At 38.9% G+C, this 27,560-nt stretch overlaps 1 protein-coding gene across 1 annotated transcript in view; it reads left to right on the forward strand.

Moving 5' to 3' along the window:
* USP34 (ubiquitin specific peptidase 34) overlaps positions 1–27,560 on the forward strand; it is a 190,491-nt gene that overhangs the window by 134,383 nt on the left and 28,548 nt on the right. The window contains 18 exon segments of the mRNA XM_023734886.1: positions 3,460–3,632; positions 5,833–5,986; positions 7,088–7,166; positions 9,964–10,017; positions 10,131–10,226; positions 13,552–13,616; positions 13,712–13,787; positions 13,870–13,917; positions 14,037–14,102; positions 15,968–16,048; positions 19,160–19,245; positions 19,636–19,804; positions 19,911–19,985; positions 21,287–21,438; positions 24,880–24,928; positions 25,010–25,114; positions 25,193–25,237; positions 26,455–26,559. Coding sequence (XP_023590654.1) covers positions 3,460–3,632; positions 5,833–5,986; positions 7,088–7,166; positions 9,964–10,017; positions 10,131–10,226; positions 13,552–13,616; positions 13,712–13,787; positions 13,870–13,917; positions 14,037–14,102; positions 15,968–16,048; positions 19,160–19,245; positions 19,636–19,804; positions 19,911–19,985; positions 21,287–21,438; positions 24,880–24,928; positions 25,010–25,114; positions 25,193–25,237; positions 26,455–26,559 — 1,678 coding nt within the window.

A 27,560-nucleotide genomic window follows, 5' to 3' on the forward strand; every position in this document is an offset into this window, starting at 1 on the left:
TAAGAGCTTTACTTAGTATTTTCACTTGGTGATCACTGCTTTCAGAGCTTTATGCGATTTAACTCCCGTGATCCCCACAACAGCCCTTCACGGCAGATCCTATTGTTCCCATCTTACAGGTGAGGAAATGGAGGCATGTGAAGAGTAAAGAAACTCTCCCAGTGCTGTTTTCTGAGATAGGGAGTACAAATAAGCAAATATCAGGGGGATTCTTAATCCAGCGGAATTTCTCTCTGGAGAATATAAGTAGAAACGTCCTGCAGGCAGGTGACTGTTATGGCTGGAGCTTGGAAAGAGATCTGGAGTAGAGTCAGATTTGGTAGGTAGTTAACTGTTGGGTTAAAAATGTTGAGTCTGTGGGTGGTACAGACAGTTAGGCACTCAACTACTAGCCAAACAGTTGGCAGTTTGAAACCATCCAGAGGCACCTCGGAAGGCAGGCCTAACCATCTGCTTCTGAAAGGTCACAGCCTTGAAAACCCTCTGGAGCAGTTCTGCTCTGCACACGAGGTCGTCACGCGTGAGAATCACCTCGACGGCAGTGAACAACAAAGTTCTTTAAACTATGTGATTCAGGCTTATTCATCTTTCCCTTCTAATATGTGTTTCAATTTTATCACTTTTTGGTTATTTATGTTTTAGTACATAGGTCGAAAATTTTTCTTCAGTTTCTCAAATGTTTTATGAGTTTCTTGAAGAGTAGTTAACTATCTTCAGATGAAAGTTGCTTTACTTACTTTACTGAAACATGTGACACATTTTTCAATTCTGTTTTTCATTTCTTTATTATTTTATGATTCACATTCAGTTTACATGGATTTGAATTTTCTTTAATTTCTGCAGTACTTGTCCTTTTTTTCAAGCAATATTCTTTAAAAAATATTTTGTGTAGAACAATACAAAAGTTTTCCAGTTTATTTTCAAGCACCCCTAAATTTTTTCACATTTTTTTCTTCTCCTTTTTAATTCATTCAGTATCTACCAAGGCCTTTCTGTTTGCTCAGCTCTGTGCTGTGCACTCAGTGGGGTGTGGTAGAGTCTACTCGTGAACTTATAAACATCCTCATCTGAATCTCTATAAAGTGAGAGATTGTTTTTCTCAAGAGCTGTAAGATGGCAGGTTTAGGAGAGAATAGATGGATAAATATGTTTCAGTTCTACAGGCGAACCTTGAGTGACAAGTATAAACTGGATTTAAAGAGCGTCTCATGCAGTTAGTTACTAGGAGTAAAGGTGTAGAAACAAATGATCCTGTATGTGCAAGAAATCAGGGATGAGGCCATCCTGCATGAAGTAGAGGGTTTGCTTTGACCACTAATGGAAAACGAGACTGGTTACCTACAATTGTATCGAATGATTGACATCTAAATTTGAGAATTATCTGCATAATTGACTGATTTAAAGCCACCAGAACATCTGCCTGAGAAAGAACAGAGCAGAGATTGAGCCCTAACCCTAAAGGTGCTCAGGAAAAGGCAACAGAAGAAGGAACGTCAGGGTAGGGTGGTCACCCAAAAACTAGAGAGTAGAAATTCAAGAAGAAGGGATTCAGTCATCCACAGAGATGAAGGAAAAAGGCGGCTGAGCGAAAACATTGGATGTTTCAAGCAGTGGTTCGGTGGTGTGTTTTGTCTGGTGGTAACAGGTTGAAGCAGGGTCAGCGGGGGTCCATGGCATCAGATACAGACCAGATACAGATACAGAAGTTTGGCAGTGAAAAACAGCCTGAAAGATGGGAGCTAAAAAGAGTTTTGCAATCAAGCAGAGGGTTTTTGTAGCTGAAAGAGATCTGAGCATGTTAGAAGACAGGTAATTAAAGCTGTTACCCAGTGAGATCCCATGTTCTGCTAGGGACTGCGTTTGAGAGGAGTGGTGTTCTCTTTCCCAGTCTCAGGTAGACATCACGTAGAGAGCAAGAGAGAAGAGCTGGAGGTGGACATACCCACATGAAGAGATAGCTGTGCAGTAGTTACACAGAGAAGACGAACTTACCTCATGACAGTTGGGGTCGGGTAAGAGTTAGGAGTTACACACAGGGCAGTCAGTCAGAAGAGCTCCTCCCTAGTTCTTGAAATCACCCTTCTTTTGGCTCGTTTGGTTCTCTCTTTTTCCGAGACACCTGTCTGCATCTCTCCCAGGCGGTGTAGTTATTCAGTCCCCTGTGCTCAGTGCTCTCACGTCTGTGTGATAGCGTAGCAGGTATTCACCAGAAGTCGGCTGACTGAAGAAGTGAACAGACATTCTGATTATCCAAAACAGGATCATCTGCTTTACCCTCAAACGCCGGTTGTCTCAGTCTATCCATCTTTTTCTGCTGACATGCTAATAATTCCCAAAATATCTTACCTCACTCAGAGTGCTTTTCTGTGCTCTGCCCACTGTCGTCCTTGTATGTCTCAGACTCAGTATGTCCAGAAGGTCAACCCCAGACGCTCCAGATCTGTTTGTCTCTTATGTCCGCTGACTCAGTGAGTGGTCCCACTGCCCACCACCAGTCCTTCCGGGCTCTTCAAGGCTCAGGATCAAGTTCACACTCAAGGTTCATCATCATTGACTTCGATCTTTGTCTGTAAACTCATCATTTTCCAGTCTCCCAAATAATCCATAATGTTGAATTTTTAATTTCTTATTTCCTTGGCTTATAACATTCTTCCCCTCCTTCCTTATCTCCCTAAATTCCTATTCTTATTTAAAAACTAAGCTCATGGTTTAAACAAATTCTCTTTTCAATTTTTAATGTACAATGAAGAATTATTCCCTTAACTTTATATATTTTTTGTAAGTCCACATTTTTATATTTGTATTGTTTAAACTGAGATTTTGTTTTGTAAATGTGAACTAAGAATATGCTATACTGTAAGATTTAGGTACCCGGTTGGTTTGCGGCTGCTGCAAATAGCAGGCAACCTTAAGCAAATGCTGTCTGTCTGCCAGGCAGTGTTCTTAGTATGGGGTAGGTACTATAATCTCCATTTTACAAATTGGGAATTAAGCTCAGAGAGGTTAAGTAACTTGCTTGCTTAGAGTCATACATTTAGTAAATGATAGAGCCAGACTTTGCAGTTCTAATCAACAATAGTAAATACTTTGACGCTTATTATTTAAGGAGGGCAGGGGGGAAAAAAACAAAACCTCTGAAGCAAAGACCTCCTTGGCTTTGGGAGTACAATGTAACTCCTTCTCATGCTTCCATAGCTCTCTTTCCATCTATTATTACAGTATTTACCACAGTCTACTGTAGTTTTTTTTTTTTTTTTTCTTACTGGACATAGGAAAGCTCTTTCAGAACAAAGAAAGTCATGTAAAGGGGGGGATATATATAGTTTTAATGAGTGTGGTTGAGACTACTACTTTTTATTAAGTTGAGTATTCAAATAGGTATAATGTAAATGTAAATAAAATTAAAGTATTTTTGAAAGACAGTTTTTAACAAATGTTTTCTAATATTTTGTCTTTTAGGGCCTGTTTTAAGAAATTGCCTCGTATTCTGAGTTTCAATACTATGCGATACACATTTAACATGGTTACTATGATGAAAGAGAAAGTGAACACACATTTCTCCTTCCCACTGCGTTTGGATATGACACCTTATACAGAGGATTTTCTCATGGGAAAGAGTGACAGGAAAGAAGGTGAGTTTTCTCTCTCTTTCTGTCTCGTCTGTGTTTATTGTAAGTCTCCACAAGATAGTTATGATCATTAAGTTGTAATTGACTAAGGATTTAACAAAAATAAATTGAATCCTAGAAAGGAGAATGTTTATAAAGACAATAAAGTGCATTAAGTCAGTTAGCCAGGAACTATTTAGTATCTACTGGGACAGTGTTTCAGGTGTCTTATGAGGCACTGGGGACATGTTGGTGAACAGGTAAGCATTGCCTCTGCCCCTGTGAACTCAAGTCTGGTGAGGAAGTCTTCCACTGAACAAAAGGTTACAAGCATGTGTTGTCAGGACAGAGAATGTGTCAGTTCTAGAGGAATCAGGCTTTGATGAGAAGGTGACATTTTAGCAGAGATGTGAAGCTTGAGTATGAGAGCTAGATTGGAGAGGAGGGATGAACTCTGGAGTGTAGGGTGATGAGAAGGGCAAGGCTGTGACCAGATCATGACAACCACGTGGGTATTTGGAAGAGGTCATTCTGACTGTAGCATTAAAAATGGATTAGAGGATAATCAAAGGACTGTAGGGAGGATGTTCTGGTAAACCACAGAAAAGATGGTGGCTTAGATGAGAAACCGTGCTGGGGGGGGTGGAGAAGTAGTATGTAGAGTTAGTGGGACTTCATGATTGAATGAATGAATCAAGCCAATAAAAACTTATGTGTAACTTCTGCTACTCTTAACAGCAGTGGGAATTCAGTGTCAACATAGAGGAAGCAAGGTCCTGCTTCCATGAAGGTTGCATTGTGGTTGGTCTATGGCCAGAGGAGGAGGAGGAGTCAAGAATGACTCTCAGATTTCTGGCTTGAGCAGCTGGGTGAAGGCCTCCAGAAGGGGAGGATGTGGTCAGCAGTGTCGAAGCACCAGTCAGTAAGAATCGGCTGGAATAATCTTCCGTGTCTTCAGTTACCTTCATCAGCGCAGTTTGATTTGGGTGTTGCAATAGGAAGGAGCAGATAACAGTGAGTCAAAGGTAGCACTTGGTTCCTAAGTGGATACCTCCAGATTTTTGTTACTTCCATAAAACCAGCCGTTTTCAAAACGGTATAAAGTAACTCAGAGACGACGGGAGTGAGGAATGAAAACAGGTGAGAGAAGAAAGCAGACAGGGTCCAGTTCTTGCCTCTTCGTTCTTCTTTAGCCGAAGAAGTTCTCTGTACATAATAAGGTCCTGACAGCGTTTTATTTGTGTAAAAAGTTCTTTTGATTAAAATTTTTAAAAGTTTAAAGCCACAATATTATAAGCTTTAAGGAAGAGAACTATGTTTTAATCTTTGTACCTCAGTACCTGAGACTTAATGAGCATCCAGAAAATGTTTTATTTGTCCTGAATGGGAGATGAGAGGTGTTAACAGTGAGTGTAGGCTGTTGTTTCAAGAGCTCTTTGGAGAGAGGAGAGGGGATAGGTGACCCTAGCTGTGAAGGAATACAGAGTTAAGGGAGGGAATTTTTAAATTGAGGTTTGTGTGTATTTATAAGCTGCAGGAAATGAGCCAGTAGAGATAATAAGTTTGAAAATATAGAGGCTTAGTAATTAAGTAGTGAGCATTGTGTATATGAATCCTAGTTTTTAGATCCCTTATCAAGCTGTTTGGAAAATTATAGCAGGACTGCCCAGTAGCTGTGCTGCATCGTATGTTTCATGATGCTTCCACACGTCACCCGTTCCGAGTCAGAGCCTAGCACTGTGTACACACGTGCTCCTCATCCACTGCTTTGACACCGTCAGCCATCTCCCCCTCTGCAGCTCGTTGTCACTTCCCTTCCCAGGTTACACTGTGCACGCGGGCAACTGAATCTGCTCCAGCTTCCTTTGTGCTGATGCCTTGTGTTTGCCTGCTCCTAATAAAGATAAAATACAATGAACCATTTTATACTCTTTCAGAAAGAACTAGCCGGATGCAACATGAAGAGAATGTATTTTCTATTTATCTGTTGTGCTGAGGACCGTAATTATGCACTGATACATGCCTGTTTTTCAGATAATTTGTATTATATGTTCTTTAAAGTAAGAGGCTGTGAATGTTGATAATAGTTGTTTTCCTATTTTAATATTTAAAGTATCTATGTCTGTTTCTATATATAAGGTGTATTATATAAAGTGATTCTAAGATGTTAACCATTTTTGCAGTTTTCAGAATTATTCCCCTTATTTTGTGTAAATCATTTCAGGTTTTAAGGAAGCCGGTGATCGCTCAAAAGCCACAGAGAGCTACGAGTATGACCTGATAGGAGTGACCGTACATACAGGAACAGCAGACGGCGGGCACTATTACAGCTTCATCAGAGACATCGTGAATCCACACGCTTACAAAAACAATAAGTGGTGTGTTGTAGACACTTTTTGTTGCTTGGATTTAAATAAATTTTTTTTCCTTTTTTAAAGTATAAGTTTATGATAGATTTTCTCTTTTGATGTATTTTCTGTTTTTAATTTTCTAAAAAGTTGCCATAAAATTAAGAAGAGGAACAGACAAAATTTTTAAATAGGATTTTCAAAAGACATTATGAATTAGTTCTTAAACTTTATGCATCAGTGGACTCTTGAGAATGTGATGACTGCTCTCTCGAGTAAAATTACTACACAAAGTTTTGAACACAACACTGCACTCCCCATTGCGCTCACGGGGAACTGCTCACTGGCCGTCTTCTGTAGGGAGCTACAATGTCCGTATGCGTATGCGTACCAGGCAGAAGTTACCTGCATGCTCCACTCTGTTAGCCATACCCTCCCCTTCCTTCCCACACACATTCTTTTTACCACCTTTTATCACGTTAATGGTTAAAAGTCATGAAATCAGTCCCTAAACGACTGTTTTTTGGTCTTCAAATATTAGGCAGAGTCTCATGGATAGGAACTATATGTGTCTAGGTGTATTCTAAATAGTGGGGATATTGTTTTGAACAAAACGTACATTGCTAAATTGATTTACAGTTATTAGAATAGTTTCATTCAACTATTTCTCACTCCTTCAGCCATCATGTCCATGATCTTTTTTTTTTTTTTTTTAAATCTATTTGAATATTTTTCAATGAGTAAATTTTAAATCTTTTTAATCATGAATTTTGAAATGGTATCTTCGGAAGTTCCCCCATCTCTTAATCTTTTCTGTCCAATAGCTTTGCGTGTTATATTCAAGCAAACTTTTTATTCCTGTTTTTATGAATTTTCTTGTTAATTTTAGGATGTATATGATCTTTCAGATTTTAGTGTGGTTATGACTATGTTGTAAAGTTATACAGTAGTCCCAGTTTTCAGTAGATTAGTTTTAAAACCAGGAACATGGTTAGAATTTACCTCATGCAGTAATTTAATCAGTATTTGAGATATATCAATATATAATGTAAATATTAAAGGAAAACAGGCATAAAACAGAGATACTTAGCATATCCAGGTTTGATCAATACTATATATTCTCTGTTTTAGGTATCTCTTTAATGACGCTGAGGTAAAGCCTTTTGATTCTGCCCAGCTTGCCTCAGAATGTTTTGGTGGAGAAATGACAGTAAGTTCTATTCAGAAATTATTAGTAGTTTGTAACTGTCCGAGTGCTTTGCAGTTGTCATAAAATCCAGTAGCAGATGGGAGTGTAAAATGTTATAATCACTGTGGAAAAGTTTGGCATAGAAAAGTTAAACGTAGTTTTTAGTAAGCATAGATGTTAACATAAGCATAAAAACGTAAACATAGAATTACTCTGTGACCCAGGAGTTCTGCTCCTAGGTATATACCCAAAAGACTTTGAAAGCAGGGACTCAGACATACACTTGTACACCAGTGTTGATAGCAGCATTATTCGCAGTAGCCAAAAGGTGGAAAACAACCCAAACGTCCATCAGCAGACGGATGGGTACGCAGACGTCCACCCGCGGATGGGATGGATGGATACGCAGACGTCCACCCGCGGATGGGATGGATGGTTACGCAGACGTCCACCCGCGGAGGGACGGACACACAAAATGTGGTGTCTGCAGACGGTGGGGGATATTAATCTGCACTAGAAAAGAATGATCCTTGAAATCATTATGCTAAACGAATTTAGCCAGACATACTAGGACAACTGCTGTAGGATTCCACTTACGAATAAGCAGATTTATAGACACAGAAAGTAGATCAGAGGTTACCAGGAATGGGGGTCAGGGGGAGATAGGTACAGAGTTTCTGTTTGGGGTGATAACAAAGTTTTAGAAATAGATATTGGTGATGGTTGCACAACAACTGTGAATGTAATTAATACCACTGAATCGTAACTTAGAGAGGTTAAAATGGCAAATTTTATGTTGTCTGTATCTTACACAGTAAAATTTAAAGAAAAATCGAAAAGCAGAATCACTTAACTTTCTTTTAGTTACTGTGATTAAACCTAAAATTAATTTATTCAGCTGTCGTTTATTGGAAGTTTAGTATGTTCAGAGTATACTACTAGACACTGGAAAATACTGAAAGATTACTATTTCTGCCTTCACCAAGCAGTCTGATTAAGAAGGTAAAACTTAAAAATGAAAAGCTAAATAATACTACAGGAATTGAATTATACTGCCATGAGACATGATTGAATGAATTGTTTACTCAGTGAATGCTGTGGAATTAGAGCAAAAAGATATCACTGTTCACTGCCTTAATCTGGAAATCTTTGATAAGGAGGTTGGATTGAGCCGAACTTCAAAAAATTACTTCTGTAATACTCTTTCTAACAGCAGCAGCAGTGTGGATATTACTATTTATAACATAGAAAAAGAACATCTATGTCTGTGACATCATTGGCAGTAGGATATAAGAGAAAACAGTTGTGTTGGAGTAGTATTGTAATAATTTCACTTCTCCACAGGCAAAATATCGTAGTACCAGTTCTCTGAAAATTGTTTTTAAATACTCCATTTTTCACAAGTCACGTTTATTAGTCACTTCCATTTTGCAGATAAGCCCAGATAAAGTTTGTTTTTGTTTTTTTTTGCTTCAGTAACCATGTTTATTGTCAAATAACAGTCCACATTCTGAATTTTAATCAAGAGCTTCCTTATTGTTTAATTGGTGCTCTTGTTTGCTATTCTAAATGAAAAAGGAAAATTAGGCCAATTGCTAACAATTTGGAAATGGGTAGAAGAAGGAAGTAAATTATTAGTTACTGTTTCAAAACATCACTAAACCAGTTGCATCTCTAGATGTTATTCCTAGGATATTTCCTAAAAAAGCAGTGAGTAAACTTGGCAAGGCTCTTCTCTTAGAAGGTAGTTTCTCAAATTGTCGGTCCATTTTATTTTTTTACGCTTCTATATATTTTATGATAACATACCTTAAAAAACTGTTTTGCGTCTCTGTTTTCCAGTACTCTTATTAATCAAAAACTTCTGTCCCTTATTACCATATCACTCACAGTGCTGCTCGTCTGCTTCCCTCAGTTTTTTTGTTCATCTTTCCTGTCACACGTACCTGGAGTTCTCCAGAACTACCAGTGGGAATTTTCCCCTCCTCACCTGTCAGCCCCACACTTAACTCTTTTCGTGTTCCACGTATTGTTACTGCCCTTGTCCTGTGACCATTCTTTATTCTCTTACTTGAATCTCAAGTCTTCACTGATTGTTTCCTGTGCCCTCCTGGTCCCGTTTCCCTTCCTCTCTCAGCATTTTTTAACCTTCTTTTCCATCATGTCTTTTGTGATACTCTCTGGCTGACTGCTGCCTTTCCGTGGTGCGTCTTCCTCTGCCACCATGAGTTGCACTGTTTAATGTGCACACTGACAAACCATTTCATCGGCAAGTGATGCCTTCTAGTCCTGAGACTCAAAATGTGTTTTGGAGGATTGGCAGAGGCATTATGAATGCAGTGTGTGTCTGTGCCTTGCATTCTCCTGGGGAATATTTTGAGATCTGAAACAAAATGACAGCTTTATGTCTATGAAATATTTTAATAATCTTCTTTCTTGTAACAGTGCTGCAAAAGTAGTTTTAAATTTGATTTTTATTTCTGCTTATAACCACATTTATAAAAATTAGGCTCAGACCATCTATTTCCTTGCCACACCTTCATTTCTGTTTTTTTTTGTTGTAGTAGTAAAATTTTCTCAATCTTAATTTTATGGTATTAAATTCTTGATCAGAAAAGGTACCAAGAGTGATATTAGCGTACGTTGGCCAAGTGTGTGAAGGAAATAGGATTTTTATGTATATAATGTTATTTGAAACTGTTCACAAAGTTACGATACAGTATAAAATATCTGTTTATAAAATAAAAAATGTATATATAAATATAGCTGAGTACACCCATTTTTTAACAAGGAGAACTTCTTTTTTTTTTTTAAACAGACCAAGACCTATGATTCTGTTACAGATAAATTTATGGATTTCTCCTTTGAAAAGGTAATCATTTCTTTCATATATAATACAACTTTTTTTTCTTTCATATTATCTATTTTTATAGTTGTACCTTGAGAAAATGAAAATTACTCTTTTTTTTTTTTGACCTCTTAAAGACACACAGTGCATATATGCTGTTTTATAAACGCATGGAACCAGAGGAAGAGAATGGCAGAGACTACAAATTTGATGTTTCATCAGAGTTACTAGAGGTACAAGATGATTTGACTTTGGCACGAGTTTGAAAGTATGTTAATTATATATGGAAGGAATAATACTGGAATAGCAGGCTGTGAGGGAGTTAGAAGCTGTAATCTAGAGTTGACTTTAAGACTGTTTACAAATAGTCTTGTTAGGGCAGAGATAAGCCAGGGGAATAAAAAATGAATGAGATTAAAGGAAGTGGGAAAATGCTATCAGTAATAATGAAAGAAAATACGAAATGAAAGCGCCCATAAACGGGTGTGACTATGGAAAATAGCACTCAGGGCGAGTCATTTTCAGTCACTGAATGATCCTCACAGCTGGCAGTGGGAACTCTGACAGCCAGTAAATTAAAAAGAAAGAACCAAAAACCCCTTGCCGCCAAGTTGATTCCAACTCATAACGACCTTGTAGGACAGAGTAGAGCTGCCCCATAGAGTTTTCAGGAGGTGGCTGGTGGATTCGAACTGCTGACCTTTTAGACAGTTCAGCTTTAATTATGTGATTTTTGGTTTTTTTTTTTTTTGCACTTCTTGTGTCACATCTTAACACTGATAGCATTTTGTCCCCCAGACAACACTTTTGACTGGTATCTTTGCCTTCACATGAGTTAGTGAGGAAAAGCCAAGAATCGTGTTATTTCAACCCCTCGAATTAGATACACCAGCAGAATTAGATGCTGATTATAGATGGCTCCACTAGATTTAAACCTACTAAGCTGACCTATTTGTACAAAAATTAATTTGAACCCCTTCATAACCACAATAAAATAGATTATATTCACCCAATAAGTACAAAACTTTGTGCCTCAGGATCTTCAGGGAGACCTAGACGTTGCTCAGTTCCGTGACAGCGGCATCACTTGTGAAGTAAAATAAAACGTTAAATAAGACCTGAAGAACAACGTATGTTGTTCATGTCCATCAGCAGTTCTCACGGTTTTTGGCCTCAGGACTCCTTTATGTTCTTAAAAATTATTAACTTTAAAGAACTTTTTTATAATGTGAGTAATATCTATCAATACTTACCATGTTAGAAATTAAAACAAATTTAAAAATATTAATTCACTTAAAAATAAACCCATTATTTGCTGACGTAAATAATATATTTTACGGAAAGTAAATATGTTTTCAAACACAACAAATCAGTTATACGAGTGGTCCTGTTACACATTTTGGACATCACTTTACTGCCTGGCTTAATGGAAGTGGTGGGTTCTCAAAGTAACTAGCACTTTTGGTTTGTTGTGATCTCACTCAGTATGTAGCCTTCGGAAAACCCCATTTTACCTTCATGAGAAAATGAGAGTAAAAAAAGGCAGATAACCCCTTAGTGTTACTAAGAAAACAGTTTTGACCATGTAGACCCCTAGGAAGGGCCCAGGGGACTCCCAGAGGTCCCCGAACCCCTCCTTGAGAGTCGTTGATTTACCTCGTGACCAAAGCAAGCCCCAGGCCTTTGCTCTTCTGAGACTGGAAGAGTAAACTGAACCAGGTCAGAATGTCCTTGATTGCAGACCTAGACCAACATTGTTTCCTAGAATTGTGTTTCAGTTTATTAATGTAAAATTGATTTGCCTGCATATACCTTTATACTAGAAAAAGAAAATTAAAATAAAAAAGCACTATGTAAAGTAACATTATTATAAGTTTTAGATACAAACTGGAATCTGGTCCTTTAGATTTGCACAGTTAAAACATAGCTATTAGCAGACTTCCCCAATAGGTAACACAGGAAATTGTAGAATCATAAAATAGATTAAATAAATAAACTATTTATAGTTACAATGAATGTTACAGCTGCAACAAGTGGAGTGCTCAGAAGGGGTAGTTGGTAGGAGTTGCTGGGGAAGGTGGTCAGGAAATGCATCACTGAGGAGATTAGCCTTAAACGTGACAGCTGATGGTGTGAAGCATGTTCCAGGCAGAGAGAGCATCATGCACAAACCTCCTAAGGAAGGTAGAGCTTGTTGGCATGTTTTAGGGGCTGGATGATGACTGTGGCTGCAATGTTTAGAAAGTAGAAGGAGGAGTGGCCCAACTAGAGGTCAGCAGGTACGTAGAAAATATCAAGTTCTGGTCAGTGTGGGGCAGTATGTTCACACTTGAACACTCCCAGTTAGCTCCACACACACTGTGTTAATTGGTAAGATCTAAAGAGACCATCAAAACACAAGATGAATGTCTCTGCAGATCAGAAATAGAACAGAATTGAAACACTGAGTGTGGTGGAAACCTCCCTTGTCCCTTGTCCAGAAGCAGGCAGTGGTGGCCAGTGGTTTGGCCCCTGCAGGGTAAAGGGGATGAAAATTATGACAGTTTCTAGAACCAGGCTCCTGGCTGTAAGGAAGAGGCTTGGGATGGGACGCTTGGTATGAAACAGGACTGAAGGGGATGGCTGAGTGCTTTCACACTCTTCTTGGGGGAGGAACAGCTTCGTTGAAGGTGTATGCCTAGAAGGACAAAAGGACCAGGAACTCTGAAGCAGGCCATTCAGTGACTAGGTCTGTGATTTCCCAAACGTCACTGGAACATGAGCCCTAATACACGATTATAAAACCTGGTTCTGGACTAGTGGACTCGGGAGGCAAGTGGAGGTGCTGTTGAAAATATTTTAGAAGGAGAGCAAGGACAGAGGTGGGACCTTTAAATCAAAATGAACCTACCATGTGAAATTCTAAAACATGTACAGAAATGTACTACTGGCAGAAAAATAGCTAATAATATCAATATTTAGAACATAAATTCATTCCAGATCCTGAAGTAATTTTATGGAATTGCCTCATGGATGCTTAAAACATGTTTAAGGCATTGAGAGAGAAAAAGGAACATAAAAACTAAAGATCCTGCAGGCTTAGTGTTAGAAATACTAATTTTTCATAATTTTTATAGAGTAAGAAATCACCTCTCTCTCAGGTCTGCCAACCGGAATTAAATTTTTTTCTTTTGCCAGTTTTTAAATATAAAACCCTCCTTTCATAACCTGTTATGATAATGCAACATGGCTTAAATGGTTTTATTTATTTATATATTTGCTCTTCTTCAGTCAGATGGACTTCCAGAGCTCTTATTTTCAAAATCTTTATAAATGTATTTTTAAAAACCTCTGTTGCTTGAGATAGCCAGGTAAACAGTGATGAAATTAGAGTAGTTTAGTAACTACTTTTATATTCCGTATACCTGGAAACAAATGAACATGAATTTTAAATGTGTGGGCTTTTCTGTTTTTTGTTTTTAAAAGCAAGTCTTTTTTTTTAACTAATAAAAAAATGTTGGTACAATGTAATGGAGTGAACTGCTTTCTGAGATGTGATGTTAGCATTTTTTTCTTCAGTGGATTTGGCATGATAACATGCAGTTTCTTCAGGACAAGAACATTTTTGAACATACATATTTTGGGTAAGTTTGGTAAATTTAGTTGTTGATTTTTTGTTACACGTTTTTAAAAAAATCTTATTCTGTAAGAATTTTAAGTTACTCTTTTTAAATTCCAGGTTTATGTGGCAGTTGTGTAGTTGTATTCCCAGTACACTGCCAGATCCTAAAGCTGTGTCCCTAATGACTGCGAAGGTAACACACAGACCTTAGATAATTTTGACAAGATTGACTGCATTAAATAAAAATGTTTGCTAATTTTATCTTTTCTTAACAGTTAAGCACTTCCTTTGTCCTCGAGACGTTTATTCATTCAAAAGAAAAGGTATGTGTTTTGTTTTATGGATTTTTGTGTCACATAATTTATCAAATATCTTTGGTTTTTATTATCTTTAGCTTAGAAGTCCTTATGCCTTCACTGACTTCTTTCTTTTTCTTTTCTAGCCCACAATGCTTCAGTGGATTGAACTGTTGACCAAACAATTTAATAACAGTCAAGCAGCTTGTGAGGTGATGTGAATAATTCAACAAATAACACGTAACTTAAGATTCACTGTTTTGTTTTGTGTTTCTTTCATTCTTGGTTGAGATGCTGCAGCAAAGTTGTTTTATCTGTTGTAAGTCATAGGGATCCTTCATATCTGACAAGGTTATGATTTATGTATCAAATCTGTTATACTGATTTAAATGATTGATTATTGAGTTATTTTAAAATCCTTGGGTTTTTTCCTTTCTGATAGAAGGGAAAAATACAGAAATTTCAAAAGGCTTTTCCACACATTTCTTAACTACTTTTGAATGTTGTCAGAAAATACCCAAATAGATCACTTTACATCCAGTTTTATCTCCTCCAGTTTTATTTTACAAGACATGTCACTAAGGATAGTCTAGTCACAGGTAATTACCACTTAACCATATTGACATTTTAATGTTATTTGTCATTTTTGATTAGCCCCCAAAGTCGGTATAAACTTTCCTAGGAATACAAGTCTTAAGAATTTCCAGAGGTAGGAGAAAGCAACATAGTATGCAGTAGATGAAATTAGTTGAAGATTTTTTTTCTTATTTGAAAGGGCATCTTTATAGCAGTGGACTAGGAGAATCTGATTATCGTAAATTTTGAACACAACGGCATAACTTTTTAAAACATTCTGAACGTTTTGAAGCACACACAACGGTAGAAAGATGAAATGACTTCTCATGTGCCTGTCACCTGTCATCAACAAATAATACTCTTTCGTTTTTGTTTCATCTATTCTTGTCCCCTGTGCTTTTTTCCAGCTGAAGTATTTTTAAAGCAAACCTAGATATCATAACATTAATTCATAAACACTCAGTGTGTATCCCTAATAGATGAGAGCATTTAAAAAAATGTAACCACAGTTCCATTCATTTTCGGTAAAATGAGAAGTGATTACTTAATGTCATCTAATAAAACGCGGTCCACATTTTGCATTTGTTGGCCTCTTAAGTCTCCATTTATCTGTATAGTTGTTTTCTTTTTTTTACTCCATGCTATTTTGTCATTTGTCATACAAAATTCTCTATGCTGGCTGTGGCTGCCTCATCCTCCTCGTGCTGCTGAACACGCTCACCTCTTCTCCCCCCGCCCCTTGGAGTTTGTTAAGCTGATGATTAGAACCAGAGAGGTGATTAGATCACTCTGTTTTCAAAGAGAAAGAACAGGAATCACACTTGGATCGTGTTTTATTAATGGGAACAAAAGATCCCACTGACGTTCACGAGGACTAAGGAAAATTCGAAGACTGGATGATGCCAGTGGTTAAGTGCTCAACTGCCAGTGAAAGGGTTGGTGGTTCGAACCCACCCAGAAACGCCTCAGAAAATAGGCCTGGTGATCTGCTTCCAAAAGTTCACAGCCTTGAAAACTCTATGGAGCACAGTCCTACTCTGCACACGTGGGGTTGTCATGAGTTGAAACTGACTCCGCGGCAACTAAGAATAATTTCCTTGAGGAAAATGGTTCCAAGGAGTTGTGACAGAGCCACAGGTTACCCCCCTGCAGGCTGTGTGCTGTCATGGGAATGATTCCATGGAGTAGTGACAGAGAACCACAGGTTACCCCCCTGCAGGCTGTGTGCTGTGCTGGGAATGGCTCCATGGAGTAGTAACAGAGAACCACAGGTTACCCCCCTGCAGACTGTGTGCTGTCATGGGAATGGTTCCATGGAGTTGCGTAAGGAAATGACCCTAATTATGAGCTTAGATATTTTAGATTTTGGACTTTACCAGTTGAAGAAGCTTCTTTGGTAAGAACTTAATAGAAACATCAGCTAGAAGTAAAATGCTTGGGTAATTTTTATCCCGTTTCACAAGTGCTGGCTGAATATTAAAGTCAGACTGTTTTCTTACAGTGGTTCTTAGATCGCATGGCTGATGATGACTGGTGGCCGATGCAGATTCTGATCAAGTGCCCTAACCAGATTGTGAGACAGGTAAGGAGAAATCGTCTCGAAAAAAATTTATTTGAAGAAGTGGCTTCTGAGTTAATTTTTCTAAACCTGCCTGTGAGTATAAGATCCCTGGGTGGCACAGACGGTTTGCGCTCGACTGCTAACCACAGGGTTGGCAGTTTGAACCACCCGAGCAGTACCATAAAAGTAAGGCCTGGCAGTTTGCTTCTGTAAAGATTACAGCCCAGGAACCCCTGTGGAGCAGTTCTGCTCTGGAACACATGGGCCCACCAAGGGTCAGAGTTGACTCAACACAGTGGGTTGGTTTGTCGGTTGGATTGCTTGTTTGTTTAGATGTCTTAAACCAGCATTGAAAATAGTTTGAAAAGATCTACCTTCTATGGTAAATATCATTGTGCTATTGTTTTCACCACCCTCTTTTAGCCAATCAGTTATCACTCCAGTCACGGGATTAAAATCATTCATGTTTCCTGGATATACAGTAAAACCTGCAAAAGCCGGAACCTGTGTAAGGCAGAAACCTGGCAGAGAAGGAAAACTCACATATTTCCCACTAAGAGAGAGCGATAGAGAAGTGGTGAGACTGCAGCCTGTCAAAGGCGGAAAACTTCTGAGACCAGGACAAACAAGGGCATCCTGTTGAGTTCCGGCTCTCACAGGTTTCCCAACCGCCAGCTCTCTCAGATCCCGCTCTGGCTGCATAATGGTTCCGCCGATTCTTCTGCAGGCCTTTGGGTGTTCTAGCTGTGGAGGGGAGGGTGGTGGCTCTGGAGGGGACGTGAATAGGACACAGCTGACCTCTGTGACAGGGTCTGAACCGTCACATGAATCAGTTTGTTTTCCTTGAATTATTGTAAAGATTAGATAAGGAAAATTGAAATATGACTAGCCCTGGTGGCGCAGTGGTTAAGAGCTGGTCTGCTCACCAAAAGGTCAGCAGTTGGAATCCAGCAGCCGCTCCTTGGAAATCCTATGGGGCAGCTTTACTCTGTCCTGTACGTCGCTGTGAGTTGGAATCGACTTGACGGCAACAGGTTTTTTTATTGTTCTTTTCACTAAAGACACAAATTGGCTGCCCTGGCGATGCAACAGTTAAGCGCTCAGCTGCGAACCGAAAGGTTGGTGATTTGAACTACCAGCAACAGTACCAAGCAATGCAAAGAAATAAAACCAGAAACTTAATCTGAATTATGGTTCCATTGCCATGGAGTCAATTCCGACTCATAGCAACCCTATAGGACAGAGTAGAACTGCCCTATAGAGCTTCCAAGACTGTAGTCTTTATGGAAGCAGACGGTCATGTTTTTCTCCTGCGAAGTGGCTGGTGAGTTTCAACTGCCGAGCACCACCCGGAAGTAAAATCCTTATGTGATTTCTATCCCGTTTAACAAGCGTTGGTTGAATGTGAAAGTCAGACTCTCTTTTCTCACAGTGGTTTGTAGACCACATGGCTGATGATGACTGGGTAGCACGCCGAGCACTTTACCATTGTGCCACCACAGCTCTTTTTGTGATTGTTACTGAGATACAGTTCTTTTACCATAAAATTCACTTGTTTAAGGTGTAAATTTTAGTGGCTGTTAGTATATTCACAGAATTGTGCAGCCGCCAGCACTAAGTATAGACCGTTCCATCAACCCAGAAGGAAACCCCATCCCTCTTCACTGTGGCTCCCAGCTCCTTCCTCTTGCCCTCACGACCACTGATCTGCTTTCTGTCTCGTGGATTTGCCTCTTCTGGACGTACCGTACAAACAGAATCATACACTGTGTGATCTTTTACGGCTGATTTCTTTCACGTAACGTAGTGTTTTCTGGTTTACCCATGTTACTGTGGGTTTCAGTACTTCGTTCTTTTTATTGCCAAATAACATACCACATTTTGGTCGTCCATTCATCACTTGATGGGATTTGGATTGTTTCTACTTTTTGGCTATTACGAATAATGCTGCTGCGAGCAATTCATGCAGAAGTTTTTGTGTGAGCATCTATTTTCATTTCTCTTGGATATGTATCTAGGAGTGGAATTGCTAGGTTATGTGAAAACTATAGGGTCCCTATGAGTCGGAACTGACTCAGTGGCACCCAACAACAACATGGAAACTCTGTGTTTAACCTTTTGAGGAACTGCCAGACTGCTTTCCAAAGCATCTGCACCATTTTACATTCCAATTCCTATTTCCAGTTTCTCCACTTTCTCACCGACACTTGTAGTTGTGATTTTTATTTTAGTCTCCCAGCGGAGCCCCGGTGGCATAGTGGTTAAGCATTTGGCTGCTAACCAAAAGGTCTGTAGTTTGAATACACCAGCTGCTCCTTGGAAACCTTATGGGGGCAGTTCTGCTCTATTCTGTAGGGTCTCTGTGAGTCTGATTCGACTTGATGGCAGTGAGTTTGCATAGATGTAAAGTGGTATCTCGTTTTCATTTGCATTTCCCTAATAGCTAATAATGTTGAACATCTTTTCACGTGCTTTTTGGCCGTTTGTATATCTTCTTTGGAGAATCCCCAACCATTTTTAATCCGTGTTTCTTTTGGATAAATGTAAGCCATATTTCCTTTTCTTAGGTATTGGCCGTCTGATAAGCAGCTGTCCTACCCCATTCCTCTTTTCTAAGATGGAAGATGAATCTTCTTTTCTCTTTCTGTCCACTAGCTCAGAGGGTTTTGTGAAGCTTTGTGTTTGTAATCTTTTTTTATGGAAACTAGTCCGTTGTTGTTTTCCCCTTTCATAAAATTTGAAGGAGCCCTGGTGGCGCAGTGGTTAAGTGTTGGCTGTTAACAGAAGGGTTGGCTGTTCAAACCCATTAGCAGCCCCACGGGAGAAGGATGTGGCAGTCTGCTTCCATAAAGATGACAGCTTTAGCATTCCTGTGGGACAGTTGGACTTTGTCCTGTCGGGTCTCTGTGAGTCACATCCACCGTGGTGGCACAGAGCAGCACATGGTAAAACTGAATCTTCTTTTTCGGGTTACCTGTACATCATGTTTTCAGTCTACACGTGGAACTCCGGGAGAGGTTTAGAACGGCAGGAGATAATCCGGGCAAAATGGAAATAGGTGGCCGAGAATTCTGAGTCTAGTGGTCTTGTCAGTGTGAGTTGGCTCTTAGACGGTTTTCTTGTCCTTCACAGATGTTTCAACGTTTGTGTATCCATGTGATTCAGAGGCTGAGGCCTGTGCACGCTCACCTCTATCTACAGCCAGGAATGGAAGATGGGTGAGGAGTCACTACTAAATGCCTTGAAGCTTTTGATGACCTACCTACAAAGTGTTTTAAACATCCATTCTGAAATATTTAGGTTCTTCCTGTTTAAAGATAATCTCTAGTAATACAAGTCAGGACAGAAAATCTGTTTTCTTTTTTAAATTAAGTGCATCTTTAAAATTCTCTACAAATAACTTCATGACTTCGTTTTTTTGTTTTGTTTTAATTTACTCTGTCACAATAATTAGAATCCAACATATTACTAGTATTATTGCTGCATTATTCATTATGACAAAGATAAAAGAGATAAATGCAGGTTTTTAAAAGGTATTTCTCCTCTCAGACAGTATCTATCGGCAGAATTCATACATTCTGTAAGATTATATTAAATTTTGTTTTCAGGTCAGATGACATGGATGCCTCAGTGGAAGACATTGGAGGTCGTTCGTGCGTCACTCGATTTGTGAGAACTCTGTTACTAATTATGGAACATGGTGTCAAACCTCACAGTAAACATCTTACGGAATATTTTGCCTTTCTTTATGAATTTGCCAAAATGGGTGAAGAAGAGGTGAGACTATATCTTGTTTGTTTCATGAATTAGGTATCTATTTTCAATTCTTTGGACTTGAAACTATTTTTGTTATATTTTTAAATCAACATTTTTTTATTTTCAGAGCCAGTTTTTGCTTTCATTACAAGCCATATCTACAATGGTACATTTTTACATGGGAACCAAAGGGCCTGAAAATGTAAGTACAGTTCTGCCTCAGATCAGGAATTTAGAGGTCCTGTTTTCAGTAGTTCATAATCATGGAAGGTCATTAGATATTCCAAACAAACCAAACCTGTTACCATCAAGTCGATTCTGATTCATAGCGACCCTATAGGTCAGAGTGAACTGCCCCATAGGGTTTCCAAGGAGCAGCTGGTAGATTCGAACTGCCGACCAATTGGTCAGCAGCTGAGCCCTTTACCACTGCGTCACCAGGGCTCCAGTTAGATATTCGGACCCTTTAAAGTTCCTTCTGGCCCTGATACTGGATGTTAAGGGTCTAAGATTGGTTAGTGTTTTCAATATAATTTTAATGTATATAGCAAGAGAAGAACAGTTGTGCAATAAATGTCACTGGTAGGACACTGGAACAACAAATAAGGCAAAATGGCCGTCTGCTTTGTGGTCCTATCCGCAGCATGATGTTTTCCTGAACATTTTTGGCATTCCCATCATCATATTTTTTAAGCCCCTTGCTATTAAGTTTGTTGGAGTCTTCTAAAAATTTAAGTAGCTGGTCTGTTCATAATATGAGTACTGCATAAATTTTGTATTGTCTGTAATGACCGGCGTTGGATTTCATTGAGTTAAACCTATCTTATTTAATCCTTACGATAACCCTAAGAATGAGTACCATTTCTGTCTCCATTTAACAGTTGAGAAGCAAGAGGCTTAGAGAAGCTAACTTGTTCTGGATCCACAGGGAGTTGAGCTTTGACTCTTGTCTGTCACACTCCTGAGCTAAAACACAACCAGTGTGCTCTAACGTTTCACAGAACGTGGAATTTTCTGATTCCAGCTGACACGGCTGCCCGTTTAAACCACTTTTCTTTTGTTTGGTTAGAATATAAAATCTCTTTAGTCTCTTGAGTTTCAAAGCCCAAGTGAATATCTCTTTGAAATACCTACTATTTGTATTTTCTGGAAACTGCAAATAAGGATTCCTTCTTGAGTGTAACTAGCATTTTTATTAAATTGGAAATACTGTTTTATCATACTTACATAATTTTTGATCCTGGTTTGTCTTCCAAGGGACATGATTATAAGAAAAGAGAAATTGTTAAAGAATTTTATCTTTCTAGGGTAAGATAAATAATCACAATATTGAGAATCATTGTTTTTATAGTTCTACCCACATAGTCTGAATTCTCCTAAATGTGGGGTAGACTGCTCCTACCACCACCTACCTGGACAGCTAAATAAAACAATCAAGTTATTTGCTCTCAAAATGAGGTCAAAATCAATACCACATTGAAATTGAGTTGTGTCCCGTTCTAGCCTCCAGTTGAGGTGTTGTCAGAAGAAGAAGGGGAAGAAGAGGAGGAGGAAGAGGATGTTCTCTCTCTGGCAGAAGAGAAGTACAGACCAGCCGCGCTTGAGAAGATGGTCGCTTTGGTCGCTCTTTTGGTTGAACAGTCTCGCTCAGAGAGGTAAGATGTTTCCATCTTCAGAATGCTTAAAGCGTGTTTGATCTGATTGCTTTTACACTCTTCATGCGGTAGCTTTCATTACTAATTCCTTATAAATAATAGCACCCCATTCATCAACTCTTGTGACATAAGTACAAAATTTGTTTTGCCTCAGAGTCATGTTAGACAGATACATTGAAGAAATTTATAGTAAAATATCCAGCAGATAAATATATACATTTATCCTTTAACCCAGCAACCCCACTTCTAGGAATCTGCCCTAAAAATACACTGGCGAAAATACATAAAGATGTACATGCAGCACTATTCACTGAAGCGGTATCTGTAATAGCAAAAGACCAGAAACAAACCAAACGCCTGTCAAGCAGGACATCCACTCAGTAGAATGCCGTACAGCTGGCGGGGTTGGGGAGGAAATTTGGAAAATATCTATACGACCCTGGAGAGATCTTTGAAGATGTAATTAAACTATGAAGTGAGCAGACCTAACGTTGCCTAACGGTTTCACTGTAGACGATCTGATAATATTTTCGCATTCAACTGTTGAGCTAATGCACTGTAATTATCAGCTTAAATTAATAAAAACAAACGCACAGTTTCTGTTGTTTGTTTTCCAGTTACTGGGGGACTACCAAACTCCGTCCATGATTTCTTGACCATGGCTTATACCTTTATTATACAATTATGACCAAAAGTAACATTTTCAGACTATTTTTATACACATTAGCAGGAGATAAAAGTAAATGAAGAAAACAAAAGAAAAAGAACAGAACAATGTGATTTACCTGTCACATGGGCGGCTGGGTGAATGAGGCCGAAATTCACTTCTGGAAATGTCACAAGATGCGTGATGTATGCATGGATGCGCTGTGCCGGAACCGTTCTGCTTAATTCTGTCGTTTTCACGCGTTGTATATGTGGTCGTGTTGTTTACGTGGGTGCGTTATTTCCAGAAAAGACAGTATTCAGCTGACAGCATAGCCACCAGAGGGGAATTATTTGAATTGACTTTAAAACACATTAACTATAAATTCCGTGTGAAATTTACATGAAGGGCAAAACAAACTGCAAAATTATTCTAAACTTTTTTAGTAATTACATTGTTAGTAATATAATCGGAATTATTTTGAAACTATTATATGTATATTACAGAATAAAGCAAATCAGTAATTGTTAAAGTCATTAGAAACCCAAGATTTTCAGCAAGAAGGAAAAAGAGATACAAATGTTAAATTATAGGGTTTTTACATAACTTCTTTATAACTAAATTTGAATCGAATATCAGTATGAGATCATGTTAGTTTTTTTTGTTTTTTTTTTTTTTGTCTTAAGTAACCAAAAAATGTATTTCCTACATCTGTTTTCTGAAAAGGCCCAGAAATCCTGTCCAACCCAGAATCAGTGAGTACCCCTCGCATCTAAATTATGGTCCCTAGATGTTATTTACCACCAAGAGAGTCAGAATTCCTTGGAGAAATGTCCGATTTTAGGTCTGGAGCAGGAAATAAATAAGGGAGACTTGGAATATGTCATTCTGGAAAACAAATAGGCTGTCAAACACTGCTGAGGTTGTTTTAAAACAACTCGAGCAAATTTATGGAGATCCTACTGGTTATAGGTTGGACAACTTGAGCATCATTAGTTATAATAATAACTGCAGTGGACTGACACGTGTCAAAGACGTTTAAATCCAAGAGCTTGTAATGATATCTGAAAGCAAAATTTTTTAAAATTATTAGCTGCCTTTGGAGGCTACTAGGGAGCAAAATCATATTTTGAAAACAGATAAATAAAGGGACACAATTGTGCATTTTTCCTTCCCGTAAGAATTATACCTCATGACAACCAAACGGTAGGTGAGGGGAAGTTTCTATCATAGAAGCATTTGAACTAATAAATGAGTAAGGAATGCAACCCCCAATGAAATAATGAATCTAGGTATTGGTCACCATTGGCTGATGACCTTACAGATAGAGACAACCCTTCATTGTGTCCTCCTGGGAAAAGTGCTGCCTATAAAGCGTTCTTAATTAAAAAGTCAAACCTAGATCTGATCAGATTTCTAGTTCTAACTACCAGTTTACAGGAAATATAGGACCGAGGAACATGTGAAATCAACACAGTAAGGATACAGTCAGTAAAATACGGAATGCTGGAAACTCTGCAGGATAAACAACCTGCTTTCTTCGATAGATAAAATGCAAGATAAAAGCAGAGTGTAAGGGGAAACCAATCGATTTAAGAAACATGTCAACAAATTGCAACATGCGGACCTTATTTGGATCCTGATTCAAATAAATTAACTAAAAAATTCTTTTTTAGAAACTTGGCGAAATTTGTATACTGATTAGGTATTGTATCATAGTAACAAATTGTTGGTTTGTCTTAGTGTTGTTAGTGGTACCATGGTTATATTTTTGAAATTTATCTGTTAGAGATACATACTGAGATATTTCAAATAAAATATCTGGAATTTGCTTCAGAATAATCCAGGAGGAACGTATTAAGTAGGTTGCTGTTGTTGGATGCCAAGGAGTCGATTCCTACTCATAGCAACCCCACGTGGCAGAGTAGAACTGCCCCACTAGGTTTTCTTGGCTGTAATTTTTATGGAAGCAGGTTGCCAGGTTTTTCTTTCATAGAGCCTCTGGGTGGATTCAAACTGCCAACTTTTTCGTTAGCAGCTGAGCACTTAATTAACCATGGTACCACCAGGGCCCCTTCTTAAGTAGGTGGGGGGTACAAATGAAACAGGATTGGCCGTGAGTCGGTGAATTTGAAGCTGAGTGATGGCATACTTCCACTATTCCATTTTCGTATGTGTCTGAAATTTCCTATAATAAAAAGTCGAAAAAGAAATACGTTGTAAATTTAAACTGGAAAGTAGAGCTCTAATATTTTTTAGCAGCCCATTTGGTTTCGAAGGGTCTCATGTCACCAAAAAAAAAAAATAAGAAGTGGGCTCTCCAAGTAAAACGAGACCCATCATAGTGTTACCACAGTCCCTAAGCGGTACAAATAGTTAACATGTGTGGCTGCTAACTGAAAGGTTAGAGGTTCACGTCCACCCGAAGGTGCCTTAGAAGAAAGCCCTGATGATCTTCTTCTGAAATATCAACCGTTGAGAACGATTGGGAGCTCTGACACGCGCGGGGTCGACGTGAGCGATAATTAACTCGACAGCTGCTGGTTTAGTGCTACCCTAACACACCAAAATATGGAGTCAGTTAAAAAGAAACAAAGTCATTTTGGCCTTCCTTATATCGATCTTGGAATCTCAAGATGTCCAGCAGGCAAGTCTGGCCAGCAGGAGATCGCTGTATGATGCTGGTGCGCCGCAGTTGTCACTGAGGCGCCAGTCCCCACGTGTGTTAGGGTGCACATAGCTGTGAAGTAGTGCAGAGGGAAGAAAAACTTCTTTCAACCAGTGTTTTCTTTCAGGCATTTGACACTCTCACAGACTGACATGACAGCACTGACCGGAGGCAAGGTAACCCCATCTCTATTTTAGACCATTTGACCGTCACAGGAATGTGACAGTTCTTAAGTGAACAACCTTTGCTTTTAACAGGGATTTCCCTTCTTGTTCCAACATATTCGCGATGGCATCAATATACGACAAACTTGCAATCTGATTTTCAGTCTCTGCCGGTACAACAATCGACTCGCAGAACATGTGAGTGCTAAGACACAGTCTTAAAGATTTTTGGTGATTTTTAAAAGAATATTCTGAAAATCTCCTTTTCTGTTTTAGATTGTATCTATGCTTTTCACATCAATAGCAAAGTTGACTCCTGAGGTATGTAGACATTCGTTAATCATGTTTTTTATACTATTGGTGCTGATAGCGCTTTCAAATGATCCTTTCTAATGGTTCTTAAAAAAAATTATCAAGGTTTTTCCCATAATATGACATGGTTTAACTGTATAACTTGAATACACCAGATTAAGCCTTCATGTCTTACTAACACAAAAATGTAAATTTACATATAAGTTATAACATCAGGGTGCCACCTAGATGCTAAGCTTTAAAGTAGTTTGGCTTGAAGCATATATCATAATTGTGCCCAAGAGTAGACTAACCATAGCTCTGTAAAGGTTGACGTGTTAGGTGCCATCAAGTCAATTTTCAACTCATAGATAGCAATCCTGTGTAACAGAGCAAAACTGCCCCGTAGGTTTTCCTAGGCTGTAATCTTTACAGAAGCAGATTGCCAGGTCTTTCTCCCACAGAACCACTGGGTGGGTTCGAACCACCAACCTTTTGGTTAGCAGCTCAGCAAGTAAATGTTGTGCCACCAGGACTCCTTAAAGATTAAGTAATATATGGAAAATAGAATACAGTATTGTACAAAAGTGTTTTTGTAAAATGCAAATGTTACAGCTACTTTAACAATACTCAGTTTAAATTACCCCTCAGGAAACTTTTCATCTAAGTTTTTCAATGGAACATGGGTGACCCATTAACAAAAGTTTTAATTTTTTCTTTCCAAATAAAATGTCCAAATTTGACATCCCGAAAAAGACTTGTTTTCTGTTTCATGTGACTCCCACACGATTGACTTTTATCTGCCAGCTGATCTGGCTGCTTGATGGTAGTCCAGGTTCTTTTGCAGGAGTGCTGAGCTCTGCTAACTTAGCACCAAAACCAAACCCCCTGCTGTCGAGTTGATTTTGACTTGTAGTGATCCCATTTGACAGAGTAGAACTGCCCCATAGGGTTTCCAAAGCTGTAAATGTTTACAGAAGCAGACTGCCACATCTTTCTCCTGCGGAGCCCCTGGTGGTTTCGAATCGCAGACCTTTTGCTTAGCAGCAGATGCTTTAACCACCGTGCCAGCAGGGCTCCTGACTTAGCACAGGAGATTTAAGTGTGGTGTAGAGAAGAGTGAGTGTGAGTCAGAATCGACTCGACAACAGTGAGTTTGGTATAGAAGAGTGTACGTGTTCGTTTTCCACTGAAAGAGGTGGACTCGAATTGATCTAAATGCAAAGCTGTGTGTGTGTGTCTTACAGGCAGCCAACCCCTTCTTTAAGTTGTTGACTATGCTCATGGAGTTTGCTGGTGGGCCTCCAGGAATGCCTCCCTTTGCATCTTACATTCTGCAGAGGATATGGGAGGTAAGTTTTACACACATGTTTTTAGTATTTATTTTTCTGAGGAATTTATTTTTATAATATTATCATTACCATTTTAACTACCAGTCTCTTCTTACTTAGATATCACAAAATGGTTTTAGTAAGTCACAGGTCCAGGGAAGTAGGGGAATTTTGGTTCAGAAGGTTTGGAGGAAAAAAGTTCCAGATGTTTTAAAGACTTTCTGGCAGAGTCATGAACAGCCTTCAGCCAGCCTGAGGTTCTCTTTCTCCACCCTCAAAGCAGAGTCTGTAAGGCAGTAGAAGCCCTAGAAATACCAGCAGATCAAGTGTCTTCTGCCCTTGACAGAAATGGTAGTGGAAGCATCAACAGCTTCCTTTCTTCCTGAGTTATTGCTAAGGTCACAGATTTTTTTCTTAGTGAGTGTTAGAAAATCCTACTCTCTAGACCAAGGTGGCAAACTTTTTCTGTGACGGGCCACATAGTAAGTATTTTAGACTTTACAAGTCATACATTCTGTTGTACCTACTGCCGTTTCAGCATGAAAATAGCTAGAGACAGTATGTAAATGAATAGACATGGCTGTGTTTCAGTAAAACTTAACAGGCAGCCACAGAATTTGGCCCCTGCTCTAGATTTCTGATTCCCTTTTCCCATGAAAAAATCTCCAAGCTACTTTTCATTCTTACCTATAGTAATAGGTTGGGCATGGAATAAGAAAAGTAAAGATGAGAAACTTTAGAGAATTAAAAGTACTTTTTAAGACCAGATTTACTGGCCTAAAGGAGGCGAGAAACCCTGAGAGTATGGCCCCCAGACACCCTTGTAGCTCAGTGGTGAAGTTATCTCCGAGGTTCACCATTCAGCCTGCAAGTGGACAGCCCCGTAAAACCAAATGGGACTAATGAGGTCCAGTGGTCCAGTGACAAAGGCCAGAAGGCAGAAGGGAACAAGGAAGCTGGTGATAGGGAACCCAAGGTTGAGTAAGGATATTGTTGATGTGTTGTGAGATTGTTAACCATTG

The sequence above is a fragment of the Trichechus manatus genome, unplaced genomic scaffold (genome assembly GCF_000243295.1).
Source record: "Trichechus manatus latirostris isolate Lorelei unplaced genomic scaffold, TriManLat1.0 scaffold00005, whole genome shotgun sequence".
Taxonomy (NCBI): domain Eukaryota; kingdom Metazoa; phylum Chordata; class Mammalia; order Sirenia; family Trichechidae; genus Trichechus; species Trichechus manatus.